Consider the following 16,738-nt stretch of genomic DNA (forward strand, 5'->3'; position numbering starts at 1 on the left):
AAAGAAGCAGAAAAACATTATCACACCACCTACAAAGAAGCACTGGCAGTAAAAAATGGAATCAAGAAGTTTGATTTCCACCTACGAGGACATCATTTTGAAGTTCAAATGGATAATTCCCCATTTCCAAAAATCTTGGACTTCAAGAATAAGCTGCCACCCAAACCTCAGATCTTAAGGTTAAAAGATTGGTTTTCCAGGTATGACTTTACTGTTAAACACATTAAAGGAAAACACAATCTCATCCCTGACTTCCTTTCAAGACCTCAGAAACCAGTTTTTGACATATCATCCTCCCATAACTTTCCATTAACTTTCATGGTAAAACCTTTACCTAATACAGCAAAAACTAGAAAGCTATATCCTCCTGGTTTTGACCCAAAAAGTCCTGAAGAAATTATCCAGTTTGCCAAAGCCCATTATTTTTATTATCTTCATGAGACTTTAAAGTTTAAAATAGTTCCTCCATCTATGTTTGACCCTACAGAAGAACACCCTGGGATTTTTGAATTGTTCTGTGAAATTGGTTGGGATTTGGCTGAACCAACTCTTTGGGCCATATGGTGTAAAACTGTCCAAAATCCAATCCCAATTGCCTTAAGAACCCAATCAGCTTATAATATTCTGATAAATTCAGATAAAGATAATTATTTATTTTGGACTTTGTTAGAATGGTTTTCACCTCTGACATGGTGGAGACGTGAGTTAAAAAAGATTCTTAATTTTCACAGAAACCAACAGGGAAAGACCAAAGAACAATGTGAGTCCCTAACTTCCATAGTTATCACCAGTCGACCTTATTTTCAGAAGCCTACAGGACAACTTTGGCCAAGAATGAAACTTATTTCTGGGGAACTTTTGAAACATACCCTCCAGATCAAAAATTAGTAAAAAAAAAATTTGAGATAATTTTCATACTTAATATTAAAATCACACAATTGTGATAATTAAAAGATTAAAATTTGCTCAATTAAAAATTGAAAAATTAAAATTGCACAAATTAGTATACTCGAAGAACTAAAATTGTTTAATTAAAATTAAAAAGATTAAATTTGCATAATTATTATACTTGATGAACCAAAATACATTTAAACCTAAATTTTAATTATAAACAGACTAAAATAGTAAATTCAAAATAGGGGGAAGTCAAAGGAATAAATGCAATAGAGAAAAAATAATAATCTAACCACCGCAACACCTTTCCTCTCTAAGACGATGTAAAATGGAACGAGATTTTATAAAGAATCTTCATTCTTCCTAATTACTCTTCTGCAAGTAGATGAATAGAAACAATATACAAGGATCGGATTAAAACATTGGAACTCACTTTGAGACCTCTATAAATCATCATAGCATTCATTCGGTTCCTTAATGAACTTTAATGGATTGGATTGACATTCTAAGCTCACATTTTATGATTTATTTAGTGAAAAATTTCGCTACTGATTTCCTTTATATGCAAGAACTTTTTAGGTCAATAATAATTACAATATTGCAATTGAAATTAATCTATATTACTATGAATTAGAGAATATCTAAAGGGAAAGAAAAAAAATACTTACTCCGATCCATATTATAAAATATAAATAATTAATTCATCAAAATTAAAAAAAAAAGTAGTTGTTTTGATTAAGATTAATAAATATATCTTAAATTTCGCTTTCTTTCTAAAATTACCCTATGAGTTATTTAATATATGTTTTTAAAGTTTTTGCATTTCAAGAAAAAAGAAAAAAGAAGAGATTATTTGTATTTTAAGAGGTGTACATTAAATAAATTCCACTTATTTAATGAACTAAAAAATTCATTTAATAAAAATATTTTTGTAAAGTAAAAATTAATGCTTGAAATATAATAGATTAGAACTTACAAAATATACAAAATCAATTCAAAACTTTGGGTCCTATAATAAATACATGAGGGAGTAGTTAAAATTATTGGTATTATTAAAGGTCCAGCCCACTAAATCAACTAATTATATCATTAAACAAATCTTAACATCACAATCTAAAAATAAAATATTGTGCAGGACCGCAATTTTAATGAATCACTTAGTGTCCGAATTGACCTTTGCACCTAATAAAGAGGTTGTAAAACTATTATCTTTCCAAAGGACACCAAAAACGTCCAAATCTGATGTTAGGAGCTCTAGATATGACTTTCACAAAATACAATGTTAAAATAGGAAAAATTATGGAAATTAATTAGAATTTACAACTAAGACCAAAATGACTCACTGGAACAAATTAAAACTAAAATATTACAATATGATACTAATAAAAGTCGAGTAAACAAAAAATAATGCATAGAAAGATATACAAAAATTGGTCTATCAATCTGAACAAGAAAACAACCTTTGCTAGCAGTAGAAAGGTCTGGTCCTCTCTTCTCCTTCCATCTTCGCAATTTGTGCTGATTTGCCCCCATCTTACCACATGAGATGGACACATTCACTTGCATAATCCTATTTCTTTTAACCATCATCATTATGAAAGCCCTCACTTCACTACTATTCCTAAATAGAAGCAAAACAAATCACAAGCTCCCACCAGGACCTATTGGTCTTCCCATAGTTGGAAATCTCCACCAACTCGGTGCTAAGCCCCACCAATCCTTGGCCTATCTAGCAAACACTTATGGCCCAATAATGAGTCTCAAATTGGGCCAAATCACCACCATAGTGATGTCCTCAATAGAAATGGCCAAAGAGGTTTTCCTAATGCATGACCAGTTCTTATTAAATAGCAAAATCCCTGATGTAATGAAAGGTGCTAACCATGATGAGTACAACTTGCCCTTCATTCCAGTCTCACATCGTTGGAGAGACTTGGGAAAATTATGTAATGGCCTATTGTTTTCTAATAAGAACTTAGTTGCCAGTGAGGGGCTTAGGTACAACAAGGTTAAGGAGCTTCTCAGTGACATCTACCAAAACAGCTTGAGGGGTGAAGCAATGGATATTGGAAGATTGGATTTTTTAAGACAACCATAAACTTGTTGTCAAATATGGTTTACTCAGAGGATTTGGTTCACTCTACAGATAAGGTAAGGGAAATCAAGGAACTAATAACAAATATCATGAAAGAGGTTGGAAGGCCAAATTTAGCTGATTGTTTTCCAGTGTTGAAGTTCGTTGACCTTCATGGCATCAGAAGGCGCTCAGGTAGTTACTTTAGCAAGTTATTGACCATATTCAAGAGCTTGGTTGAGAAAAAGATGAAGCTAAGGAAAGATACTACTTATTACACCTAAAATGACATGTTAGATGCCATGCTCAACAATGCTGAAGAGAATAGTCAAGAGATGTACAAGGATAAGATTGAATGTTTGTCATTGTTTTATTACTATTTCCTTTCTTTTTCCTTTTATTGCTATATAGTGAATAATTCTAAATATTCTTTGACATTCTCACACAAATCTTCTCACTTATAACACTAAGAAATTATAATGTTTGGGTGCTTTCAAGATGAGTTTGATTGTGTTAGTGTAAATAACTTTATATTATTACCGGTTAGAAATTAGATGTAACTTTTAAATAATTACTACAAAAGTTTATAATAAGTTTAATTAATCATTTGTTCCTATAACAGTCAGAAACTAATAATGGTAGATTTGTTCAGCATTTTTCTGGTTTTGTGATTTGAAATGAGCACGTGCAAAATAACCCACTTGCTGATTATGGGTTTTTTGTAGGACTTGTTTGTAGCAGGAATAGATAGGTTAACATCTACAGTAGAATGGATAATGACTAAGTTACTTCACAACCCAAATATCATGGAAAAGGCAAAGGTAGAGCTAGATAGGAGTATAGGAAAGATACTGCTTACTACACCTAAAATGACATGTTAGATGCCATGCTCAACAATGCTGAAGAGAATAGTCAGGAGATGTACAAGGATAAGATTGATATGTTTGTCATTGTTTTATTACTATTTCCTTTCTTTTTCCTTTTATTGCTATATAGTGAATAATTCTAAATATTCTTTGACATTCTCACACAAATCTTCTCACTTATAACAAAGGTAAGGGTGTGGAAGAATCAGACATTGGTAAACTCCCTTACTTGCAAGCAATAATGAAAGAGACTTTCAAGTTGCACCCAACAATTCCACTTTTGCTTCCTAGAAAAGTTGAAGTGAAGTTGGAGATGCATGGCTATACAATCCCAAAGGGTGCACAAGTGTTAGTTAATGTGTGGGCCATTGGCAGGGACCCAGATTTATGGGACAATCCTTGTTTGTTTTCACCAAAGAGGTTCTTGGGGTCAGAAATTGACTATAGAGGAAGGAGTTTTGAGCTCACACCATTTGGTGGTGGGAGGAGAATATGCCCTGGCTTGCCATTGGCCATAAGATTGTTGTTCCAATTAATGTTGGGTTTGCTTATCAATTCCTTTGATTGGGAGCCTCAGGGTGGTGCCAAACCATAGGATATGAATAAGGATGACAAGTTTGGACTAACCTTAGAGAAGGTTCAACCTGTGCTAGCTGTTCCAATTAAATGGTTAGTCGATTAATAGTGTGATAATTAAGTATTGATTGTTGTTGTTGAAGGGAAGGATGATACTTTCAAATCTTATCTTTACATTTTGTCATTTTTTTCTTTTTATTTTCATATGTCATGTTACATCATCATGTTACGTTATTGTTTACTTCCTGCACTACATTAGCAATATGTCTTCATGTGAATCTCATTTCTCAATGTCACATCATCTATTATGTCACTCATCAATGTCATATCAACAAAATTATTATAATTTTAACAAAAGATTAGACACTAAAATTGTATAATTTATATACTTGAAAACTTAATTCACTTAATTAAAATGTGCTGGATCAAAATCGCATAATTATAATACTCGAGAGACTAATAATATATTTAAATCTAAAATAAATAATTTATGTGCCAACCATATAAATTTATTTAATTTAATTATAGTGACTTTATCAATTTTGTAATAAATATCTTAAAAATTATGTTAATAATGATTTTTTATTTAATTAACAAATTAAAAGGATGACAATTAACCTCTTCATATTAAAATAATAAATCAAAATCATCTAAACTAAAATTGTTTGGATAGCTTCTAAATGAAAGGAGTAATACCTATATGCCCTAGTATAAGATATGATTCACTTTTAGGCATCTTTTTTTTTTTCACCGAGACAATTGTTAGAAATTTTTTAACTTCATATCTAATTCAATTTTCAATTATCATATTTATTTATAAATTAATTTAAAATAAATTATCAATAATTAAAATAATCTTCTATCACAATATAAATTATCGATCATAAGTCTAAAGTATAATTTATATATTTAAAAATATTTATTTGTATAAGTTTTAAATATAATTTATATATTTAAATATAGTATTTTTTATATATAATTTATCATTGAGAGATTAAAATTGCTCAATTAAAAATTAAAAAATCAAAATTACACAACTAGTATACTTGAAGAACTAAAATTGTTTAATTAAAATTAAAGAGATTAAATTTAAATTATTATACTTGATGAAAAAAAAATGCATTTAAACCTAAATTTTAATTATAAATAGACTAAAATAGTAAATTCGAAATAGGGAGAAATCAAAGGAATAAATGCAACAGAGAAAAAAAATAATCTAACCCCCACTGCAACACCTTTCCTCTCTATGACGATGTAAAATGGAATGATATTTTACAAAGAATCTCCACTCTTCCTAATTACTCTTCTGTAGGCAGATGAATAAAAACAATGTACAAGGATTAGATTAAAACATCGGAACTCACTTTGAGACCTCTATAAATCATCATAGCATTCATTCGGTTCCTTACTGGAACTCTAATGGGTTGGAATGACATTCTAAGCTCACATTTTATGATTTATTTAGAAAAAAATTTCGGTATTGATTTCCTTTATATGCAAGAACTTTTTATGTCAATAATAATTACAATACTACCGTAACGACCCGGCTAGTCACTACACACGGCACAGCACACTAGAAACACCACACAGAAAGGAACAAGTGTATACATATAGGGTCTAGAATATATACATACACATGATCCAAGTCTGGATAGAGTTAAAGTGTACAAAATACATCAAAGGCTACACTACTGGGTAGCTAAACAACAAAAGATCTAAAGGATCAGCTCCGTCTGCCTGCTACAGACTCACCATCAGCCATCAACCTATCCCTGATCTGCTCCTATACATAGTATGATCATCACAGTCCAAATATCATGGAAACAACAAAGGGTAAGCTAGTGTAAAGAAATCAACATACATATATAGCAATATGATAGAAAACAGCTACGGCTATCAGCTCATCCACACAGCTTATACTACACCACAGCAATTCAGCAATATCAGCACTGCTTAGCGGCAATATCAGCACCGACTTAGCGACTATAACAGCACCACTTAAGTGGCTATAACAGCACTGCTTAGCGGTAATAACAGCACCGACTTAGCAGCTATAACAGCACCACCATAGTGGCCAAACACAACATACAACTTAGCAATTCACGGCACAGCACAACAAATCAGCATGCAGCACGGTTAGTAGTATTCAACACAGCCTACTACTCACAACTCAGCTCATCATTCTAGAGCACAGCAATATTCATCAATTATAATACAACATTTTAAAATCATCAATAACAGCCTAGCTCAGCACAACATTATACATCTATCACAGCTTAGTTCAGCATAAAACAACCTCTCTCAGCAATTTCAGCAAAATTTAACAGCTAATAGCCCATAAATTCAACATCCTCAAGCGTGCCCGGCGCACCCATGGCTGCGCCCGGCGCGGCACATCTAGAGGGCACCAGGGACCAGCGCGCCCAGCGCAAGACTTCTCACGCCCGGCGTGACCCCCTCACGCGCCTGGCGATATTTAGAATTGCGCCCAGCGCTTTCCAGGCAGAGACTCCGTGGAGTCTCACGCGCTCAGCGTGCCTAGGCCCGCACCCAGCGTGGGGAAGGCAGAGACCTCCCCTTGATCTCGCGCCCAGCGCAATTTGAATTGCGCCCAGCGCAATTTGAATTGCGCCCAGCGCCCTCCTGGCAGAGACTCCCAAGGAGTCTCACGCCCAGCGGGTCCAAACACGCACCTAGCGCAGTACCAGGACATCCAAAATAGGTCACCGTTGATATCGCGCCCGGCGCAGCTCAAGTCCCGCCCGACGAGGGCCAACTAGAGGCTCCCATTCTCAAGCTCGCCCGACGCACACACCTTTGCACCCGACGGCTTGCCTAAACAGAGCCTCCTGGTGGTCACGCGCCCGGCGCGAAGAACAGCGCCCAGCGCGAAGAACAGCAGCAACTCCTCCAAGTTTCGAAAATGACCCAAAACCTGCAAAACTTAATAGAAAATACACATGCAATCCAGCCAAAAGTTCCCATTTTCATCAAACTACAATAAAAACGCCTCATTTTTAACATGCAACCACTAATCATCAAAAATCCCCAAATTTCCTTTAAAACCCAAACACCCCCCCCCCCAAAGTTCTATTTTCAGCCATCTCAACCAAGAATCACCAACACCAGCCAACAAGAGAGTTCTAAAACACATTTTCAGCCAAAGATCAGCGAGACCTAGCTTCCCTTACCTCGAATCAAGAAATCCTAGCTTCCGAAAAAAGGAGAAACGAGAAGAAGATGAAATGAGCTTGAACGGACGGGAGAGAAGAAGAAAGAGATTCAACACCAGCTAGCAACCCACTTCACTCAGCTCCACTACCTTGTAACAACAAGAGAAAGGTCCAAGGGAAAAGGGAAAGTTGAGAGTGAGACAAGAGAAATGAGAGAGTGAGAGTTTAGAGAGGAAGAGGGTTGGGGAAAAGAAAATTCGTACGAGGGTCTCACAACCTCCCCAACAACAGGAGTTTTCGTCCCCGAAAACAGACTTACTTGGGAAAAGAAACGGATACCTTTCCCTGCACTGTTGCTCCACCTCCCAAGTAGCCTCACCACACTACTAGAAAAATTAATATTTGTGACGAATTTTGTGACGGAAAAAATAGCATCGCTAATAGTGACGGATTTTGTGAGGGAATTTAAGTTTTGTGACGGACTAGAATTTATTGACTTTTGTGACGGATTTTGTGACGGAATATATTCCGTCTCTAAAAATCCGTCACAAATTTCGTCACTGAATCAAAAAAAAAAAATTTGTGACGGATTTTGTGATGAAAAAATTTTCGTCTCTAAAAATCCGTCACTAATTTCATCGCTAAATAAAAAAAAATGTTTGTGACGGATAAATATCAAACATGTTTAATTCAAATCAAAACTCATGTATTTGTGGAATTAAATAGATATTCATACATCTCACGCAACAAGGAATACAAGAGAACAATCAAAAAGTAAAATATAAACTTGCATAGTTTATTTGTTTCTCTCAGGATTCTCTTAAGAACCTACAGAGTACTCTAATCCATACAATAAACATCTTACTCATATAATTGTCTCTTACAATTGCATTCCCTTATGGTGTGTTTGGATGAGTAATTTTACAAATTCAAGGAATTTGAAATTCTTGGTATTTGAATTATTTTGATTTCAATTTCTATCATTGTTAAAATATTTTGTTTGGATAAGTCAATTCAATTTTTTTAAAATTTTAAATTGTTAATATGGATATGATAATTTGATTCTATCATGATAAAATTGCTTTTAAAAATATATTTATATGTTGAGATTTTTAAATAAAATTTTATAAAAAAAAATGTTAACCAATTTTTAAATATTTAATAATTTTAAAAATTAATTTAGATAATATTTAATAATTTTTAAAGTATTTTTAAATATTCAATAATTAAAAATATGAAGATATAAGATAAAATATATAAGTGAAATAAGGGGAAAAAATATGAGGAATTTCAAATTCTTACATTTTTTGGAGAATTTGAAATTCTATTATTTCAAAGAATTTCACAAATGCTTGGAATTCAAATTCTTTGTAAATTCTCTATCCAAACAAAGTATTTCACCTCAAAAATTTAAAATTCTTCAAACAAATGAATTACCCCATTAAAATTCCTCATCCAAATATACTTTTAGGTTTCTCATAGGAACCATAGAGATATTAAAATTATACATTTTTTATTATTAAAATAGTAATAATTATTAAAAACCTTTAAAACATTCTATAAAAGTCATTAAAATAACTATAAAAAGATAATGTCCACAAATATAAATAATTGGCTTAATTACATTTTTGATTCCTCAAGTATTGTAATTGTGCAATTTTGATCCCTAAGATTTTAATTGGATAATTTTAGTCCCTAAAGTTTAGGAATTTAGATAAAACTGATTTAGGAAACTAAACAATAAATTAAGAGAGTATAAACTAGTATATCTAAACTATATCTTATAGAATTATCTTAACAATTTATATTGTTTATGATATATTATAAAAAAAAATTATATATATATATATTAATTTCTTTTTTTTATATTTTAAATTTCACAATGAAGATAAAAACATATTTAACAATTACTTTGATCTCTTGACTTGATTATGTGAATTTAATTTATTTAATTGAATGATCAATATTAAAATATTTTAAGAACTAACTCTAATCTTTTCAAATCACTCGGTTGTTATTTGAGAATAATAATCAATACTACCAGAGAGTTGTTATATGGTATACTTAAGAGTGATTTTTTTTTTAAAATCTGTTGATCTAGATTGTGTTTGAGAGAAGACATTTAAGTAGCTTATTAAGTTATTTTAACTAGTTTACAAGCTAATCCGATTAAATAAGCTTGTTTAGTATGGGTGTTTATAATTTATTTTTATAAATTAATTGAAATAACTCAGTTTGTAAGTCTTTTTTTTTTATTCTTTTTACTTTTTTATCCTTATTATTTTTTTGAAATTAATTTTTATTCTTTTTAATTTAAAAACTACTTTATCTTTCTTGTCATTTTCTCATCCTCGTTATAAGAATTATTTCTTGACATTTTATAATTATCAATTAGCCTACAAAAAACTTCCAATTCAATTAGCTAGTTCACAAACTTCTAATTTTTCAGTTCTTAACTAATAAGTTTTCAGTTTCCAATTTATAACTTATAAATTTTCAGTTAGTTTATGAGCCAATTTTACTAAAAACCTTTAATTAACTTTATAATTCTTGTAACTTTTTTTTTTTACAATATAACACTGCTTATTAAATAATTAGTAGCAAGTATTTTTTTTTAATTATAGTCATTTTGTACTGGTTATCTAACTCTTGCTCGTATCAGTATATATAAATTTAATACATTTAATTATAATATTATTGTAGTAATTTTGTGTATGAAAAAGCTTATTAGTGCAGTTGTGGTGGTTCGTCGATGTCTGGAATCAATGTTATTCCTAATCAGCTGTGACTATTAGGGTGGAAAGAAAATTGATTTCAAGATGGTTTGATTGGCTAGGAACTAAAATTTGTAGTCATTTTTCTTATAAACTGATTGATGAGCCGTAATTTAGTGCTTCAATTCATATCATTATGGCATTGATTACTTCTCACATTTAGGGTTAATTTCGTGGTTTTATCATGTTTGCTAATTGTCATTTGAATTATGGGCCTAATTGCAAAACTAATCAAATTTCTGTTTCTGGACAGTTTGACCTTCGCTCGGTTTTTTGGCTCTATCTGGAGCTACAGGACTCCGAATTGAGCAATCTTGGTGGCGTTGGAAAGCTAAGAGAAAAAGCTACAAATGTCTCACTAATGTGCATCTCCTAGTTCGAAGCCTAAGATGGTCAAAATGGAGCCCGAAAATGACCCACGGAATCTGGAAACGTTTTGGGCCTTGTTTTGCAATGTTCAAATCAGTTTGGGCCCAATTTGACCCAAGCCTTCTAGAAGGGCAAAAGGGTAATTTAAGAAACCCTAAAAGAGGGCAGAAGGGAGCCCTCTTCACACATTCTCTGTCTCTTCCCCAAAACCGTAACCCTAACCCCCTTCCTCTCCCGCTCCCTCTCCCTCTCTGCCACCGCTCCTCCCTCCCTCTCCGCCCTCTCCTTCCTCCGCCGCATCTCCCTCGCGGCCTCCCCCTCCCTCCGCTGCTTCCTCCTCCCCGCCACCCCCTCCCTCCGCGCCCTCTCCACATGCGCCACCACCTCCTCCCTCAACGACCCCAACCCCAACTGGTCCAACCGCCCCCCCAAGGAAACCATCCTCCTCGACGGCTACGCCTTCATCGAAGAGATGCGCCGCGAGGAAGGTCACGCCGCTGTGAACTGTTCAGCGGTAAAGCGGAAGAAACCATGCTATGTTTGCGGTGGTTTGGGACACAATGCAAAACAATGCACTAAGGTATGTCTTATAGTCATATTCTGTCATTTTATTGGAATATGAGGGTTTAATGTGTTTTGTTGAGATATGTTTTATGCTCCTACAGACGCAAGATTGCTTTATCTGCAAAAAAGGTGGTCACCGTGCTAAAGACTGTCCAGAAAAGCATGCGAGTACTTCTAAAAGCATTTCTATTTGCTTAAAGTGTGGAAATTCTGGGCATGATATGTTTTTTTGCAAGAGTGATTATTCACTGGATGATCTCAAGGTTGTTCTGTTTCTTATTGTGCTTTTCTTTTATTGTCAAATTTGGGAAATGTTTTTGGTTGGATTTGCATAAAATTAGTGGCTTCTGTTGGATTTGAATTGCTAAGTCACTGACTATTTACCTTTTCTGTTTAATTAGGAAATTCAATGTTATGTCTGCAAGAGGCTTGGCCACTTATGCTGTGTCAATTCTGATGATGCAACACCATGAGAAATTTCTTGTTACAAATATGGTCATTTGGGTCATATGGGTTTGGTAAGTTTTATTTATTTAATGGTTTAATTGTCTTGCCTTATTATATATAGCTCTTTTGCATAATCTAGTCTACTCTTACTGTGTGACTCTTATTCTCTCTTAGTAAGGGGGGAATTTGTTTGATTGTTTCTTTCTTTTTGTTGTTGTCATCTTTTTCATACCAGGCATGCTAAAATGTTTGCAAGATTTAAATTTTATTTAGTGGAAATAAATAGAAGAAAGTTGAAATAGCCTGAAAATGATATTTCACTTATTGCTGAATTGCTTGTTAACATGTATGTGAAGGAAACCAATCATTTTTCTAAACCTAAATGCATCAGTGACAGCCATTTTGAACTTTCTTTCCCTTCAAAATCATTAGTTATCCTTGCACTCTGTTAAAAGCAAATTTCATCCTGAAAACAAATGAATAATATGCTAGTATTCAAGGTATTAGCTTTCAGTTGCTTTGATATAGAGAAAGGAAAATATGGCAACTAATAGGAACTACTGTCTTGGCCTTTGTGTTCTGATTGTACTAATGGTTACCGGTGTTAAACAACCTTTTACTTGTAGAGATGTGAGTTTTCTTTGTTTTCATTTTCAAAATATCACATTTTATAAAATAAAAAATATATGGTACAATAACTTGATTAAACAATAGTTAAATCTTTAGTTGCCTGATTGTTTTCTTAGATTCTGTGGAAGTATAATTTTAGAGTAGCTTGGTTGTGGTGGAGTGTCATTTTTGAAAATCATTGAGGGGATTATTGTCATCAACTCACATTCGGGTCTTTTTAAATAAGATATATTGGCATATGTAAATTTGATAATCAATTGATGCAGGCATGTTCAAGGCATGTTAATTTTTTTGGTGTGTTGATAGTTTTAATGACTATTTTACTGTAAGGCTTAATTGTATGTGCATGTTTGTAACTTTTTTGGGACCTGGTCTCAACAAGGCAGGCATGTTTTATTGTTTTGGGTTTACGATTTTGATCCTCTTGGATGTTCTAGAGTGTACTTGGTGATTTGCTTGTTCTGATCAGTTCACATAATACATTGCTGTGTTCTTGTTAATTTCTGGTCACATTGCGCTATATTGTATTTACTTGGATGTTTTTAAACACTAACTACATAATTTTTTTAAGTGGCTTTGGTTATCCTTTTGAATTGGCTCTACTATCCCTTGCTTTTAATTTGATTCCCTGCTTTTTAGAATTGTTATATTTTGGGTTTCTGATTTCAATATTGCTTTAGCTGAACCTTATTTTGATATTTTGCACCACTTTGCAGGGAAGTTCCCAACACTTGTATTAAGACTTATGCCCACATGATTTTTTCTTATATATATTTTTTAATTTGTCAGTTCATATATTTGCTTTGATGATGCTGGTTTTCCTTTAGTTTCCACTAGCCAGTGACGAGACAGTGTTGGAAGAAGGTGATATATTGAAAATGTAAGATTTTTGAGCATGGTTTTTTTTTTCTCAGTAGGAATTTTGTTATGAGTGATAGGGGAATGAAATTAGTGTTTTTCGCTATTACTGGGAAGTTGATGGTAGTTTCTTTGGTTGTTTGTAGTGATTTGGCTTGTCATATAGATGGTTTCATCGCGGCTGTGGCTCACACTCATGTTCTTCAGGAAGGTCCTGTCACAAGAAGGGCAGCTGATGTTATTGCTACTGCAAATACTGCTGCTGAGGTGGCCTTGAGGCTTGTTAGGCCGGGAAAAAAGGGTAATCAATTTTAAGAATTTTTTCCCCTGTATTTGAATTTTTGTATGATTTGATTTGGAATTTTCAACATGTTGCCTCTATTAATTGTATGTTTCGTAGATAGGTATAAGGTCATCACTATATAAGCAATCTAGCTTAGTAAAATTAGGTTGCTTCATGTGTATTGTTTGAAGGGGTTTCTTTGCCTAAATGTGTGCCTTGTGGATTTTGATCTCTAAATGATGAAAAGTATCATGGCTATGGATATACTCCAATGAAACTTTATTGTCATAGTTACACTGATAGAGGTCATTCATTATTTTTCATGTGTTGTCTTGCCGATTAAGCACATCATTAATCTTGGGAACTCCTCTTGATGTCTGTATTGTTCTTTTATCTTCATTTTAAATGATATCATGCATTTTCATAAAAAAGACTTGATATTTTTTTTGATTGAAATTGTTTCAATAATAGCTCTGGTAATCGATTACAAGAAATGGGTAATCGATTACCAGAGACCCTTTTAATAAGTTAATTTCGAACATATATATGATTTCCATTGTCTGGTAATCGATTACATGTATAGGTAATCGATTACCAGAGTTTTAAAACAATAGTTTTCTCAAATTCAGTAATCAAACAGTTAGTGAGGGATTCATCCCAGTTAGTGACGGATAAAATCCGTCGCAAATAGCGAGGGATTTAATCCCTCTCAAATAGCGAGGGATTTAATCCCTCTCAAATAGCGAGGGATTTTACATACCTCTCAATCCCTCTCAAATAGCGAGGGATTTAATCCCTCTCAAATAGCGAGGGATTTTACATACCTCTCAATCCCTCTCAAATTGCGAGGGATTTAATCCCTCACAAATTGCGAGGGATTTAATCCCTCACAAATTGCGAGGGATTTAATCCCTCACAAATTGCGACGGATTTTTATTAATTTCTAAACATTTATTGTTACAAATTTGTGACGGAAATTATATTGTTTGTGACGCCTTAATTCCGTCACTAATTGTGACGGAGCAAATAATCCGTCACTAAATATTTTGTGACGCCAAATTTTGTGACGGAATCATTTCCGTCACTAACTTATTTGTGACGGATTTTATGAAGTTTAGTGACGGATTTTATGAAGTTTATTGACGGATTTTTTCCCTCTCTAATTTTAATTTTTCTAGTAGTGCCAGTAGCTGCATCCCACAACACTTTCACCAGAGCAATGGACTTGCCCCTCAGCTCCTTCAGCTTATGATCAATCATAGCTACCGGCAACTTCTCAAAAGTCAGGTCCTGTTTTACTTGTACATCATCCAGCTCCACCACATGACTCGGTCATGCACATACTTCCTCAGCTGGGATACATGAAACACATCGTGTAGGTTTGAAAGAGACGGTGGCAGGGCCAACCGATAAGCAACCGGACCCACACGCTGTATGATCTGATAGGGACCCACAAACCTCGTTGTCAACTTCCTTGCCTTCAGCACTCTACCCACACCAGAAGTCGGAGTCACCTTCAGAAACACATGTTCCCCTTCAACAAACTCCAAAGGCTTACGCCTTTTATCAGCATAAGATTTCTGCTTACTCTGAGTAGTCTTCATCCTTTCCTGAATCATCTTCACCTTCTCAATAGTCTGTAGGATCAGCTCCGGTCCCATAACCACTGTCTCACCATCCTGATACCAGCACAAAGGAGTCCTACATCTTCTTCCGTACAAGGCTTCAAACGGCGCCATCCCAATACTAGCATGAAATCTATTATTGTAAGTAAACTCCACCAGCGATAGGACCTCCTCCCAGCTACCCAAGTGGTCTAACACGCAAGCCCTCAGCGGATCCTCCAAGGACTGGATTGTCCTCTCTGATTGATCATCCGTCTGTGGATGATAAGCAGAACTCAACTTCAGCTTCGTGCCTAGGGCTTGATGTAGACTCTGCCAAAATCTGGAAGTGAACCTCGGATCTCGGTCAGAAATAATACTGGAAGGCACCTCGTGCAACTGTACTATCTCCCTCACATACATCTGCGTTAGCTTCTCCAAGGACCACTTGATGTTGACAGGCAAGAAATGTGCACGCTTGGTCAACCGATCAACAATCACCCAGATAGCATCACTATTCCTAGCCGACCTAGGCAACCCGACGATGAAGTCCATAGTGATACTATCACACTTCCATTCTGGAATCTCCATCTGCTGCATCAACCCACTCGGCTTCTGATGCTCAACCTTCGCTTTCTGACAAGTTAGACAGGCCGCCACATATTCAGCTATCTCTCTCTTCATACCAGACCACCAGAAAGTCTTCTTGAGGTCTTGGTACATCTTAGTCATACCAGGATGTATGCTAAGTCTGCTTTTGTGGCCTTCCTCCAGTATAGCTCTCTTCAGCTCAGCATCTTGAGATAGGCAAATTATGCCCTTAAACCTCAAGATTCCATCTTCTCCCAGCTCAAAACCAACAGCCTTCTTGGTACCCAGCAACCCAAGAAGCTTCACCAGCTTGACATCTTGCAACTGATTTTGTCCAACCTGCCTCAAGAACTCACTAGTTATGGTAAGCATCCCACAACTAATGTGATCCTGAGCTAACTCTACATGGAGATTCAGATCTCTGAACTCCTCAACCAGCTCCAGCTCCTTCACCATCATACTAGACATGTGGATGGATTTCCTACTCAGAATATCCGCCACAACATTGGCCTTACCAGGGTGATACATCAACTGGAAATCGTAATCCTTCAGAAATTCCATCCACCGCCTCTGCCTCATGTTCAGTTCCTTCTGATCAAACAAGTACTTTAGACTCTTGTGATCACCGAAGACACTGAACCGAGCACCATATAAATAATGTCTCCATATCTTCAAGGCAAACACCACCGCTGCTAACTCCAAGTCATGAGTGGGATAATTTCTCTCATGATTCTTCAGCTACCTTGAAGCATATACCACCACTTTCCTGTTTTGCATCAGCACGCACCCCAGACCCTGGTGAGAAGCATCACAGTACACATCAAAAGGTTCACTAGAATCCGGCAACACTAGCACAGGAGAAGTAGTCAACCTCCTCTTCAGCTCATCAAAACTCTGCTCACAGGCATCTGTCCATATGAACGGCTGCTCCTTCCTCATCAACTGGGTTAAAGGTGCCACTATCTTGGAGAATCCCTCAATGAACCTCTTATAGTAACCCGCCAAACCCACAAAACTCCTAATATCCGTGACAGT

At 35.0% G+C, this 16,738-nt stretch overlaps 1 protein-coding gene and 1 pseudogene across 1 annotated transcript; both read left to right on the top strand.

Moving 5' to 3' along the window:
- Positions 1-3,006: 3,006 nt before the first annotated feature.
- LOC145953093 (geraniol 8-hydroxylase pseudogene) lies at positions 3,007-4,429 on the top strand (annotated as a pseudogene).
- Positions 4,430-10,755: 6,326 nt separating this feature from the next.
- Positions 10,756-14,248, top strand: LOC145953094 (uncharacterized). The gene is made up of 5 exons (XM_083066716.1): positions 10,756-10,822; positions 10,888-11,306; positions 11,392-11,553; positions 11,692-13,247; positions 13,372-14,248. Exons 1-4 carry the CDS (start codon positions 10,756-10,758, stop codon positions 11,761-11,763), a joined length of 720 nt encoding a protein of 239 aa, XP_082922842.1. The 3' UTR covers positions 11,764-13,247; positions 13,372-14,248.
- Positions 14,249-16,738: the final 2,490 nt, after the last annotated feature.

Source organism: Cajanus cajan, chromosome 11 (genome assembly GCF_000230855.2).
Source record: "Cajanus cajan strain Asha chromosome 11, NIPB_CcT2T_4, whole genome shotgun sequence".
NCBI classification, from domain to species: Eukaryota; Viridiplantae; Streptophyta; class Magnoliopsida; order Fabales; family Fabaceae; genus Cajanus; species Cajanus cajan.

What these genes read in the sequence shown, in the direction of transcription:
- LOC145953094 (XM_083066716.1), top strand. Translation starts at nt 10,756, where the DNA reads ATGGAGCCCGAAAATGACCCACGGAATCTGGAAACGTTTTGGGCCTTG. An exon ending in GTTTTGCAATGTTCAAATCA is followed by an intron (nt 10,823 to 10,887) that starts GTTTGGGCCCAA and finishes AAACCCTAAAAG; the next exon opens with AGGGCAGAAGGGAGCCCTCT. An exon ending in ATGCAAAACAATGCACTAAG is followed by an intron (nt 11,307 to 11,391) that starts GTATGTCTTATA and finishes ATGCTCCTACAG; the next exon opens with ACGCAAGATTGCTTTATCTG.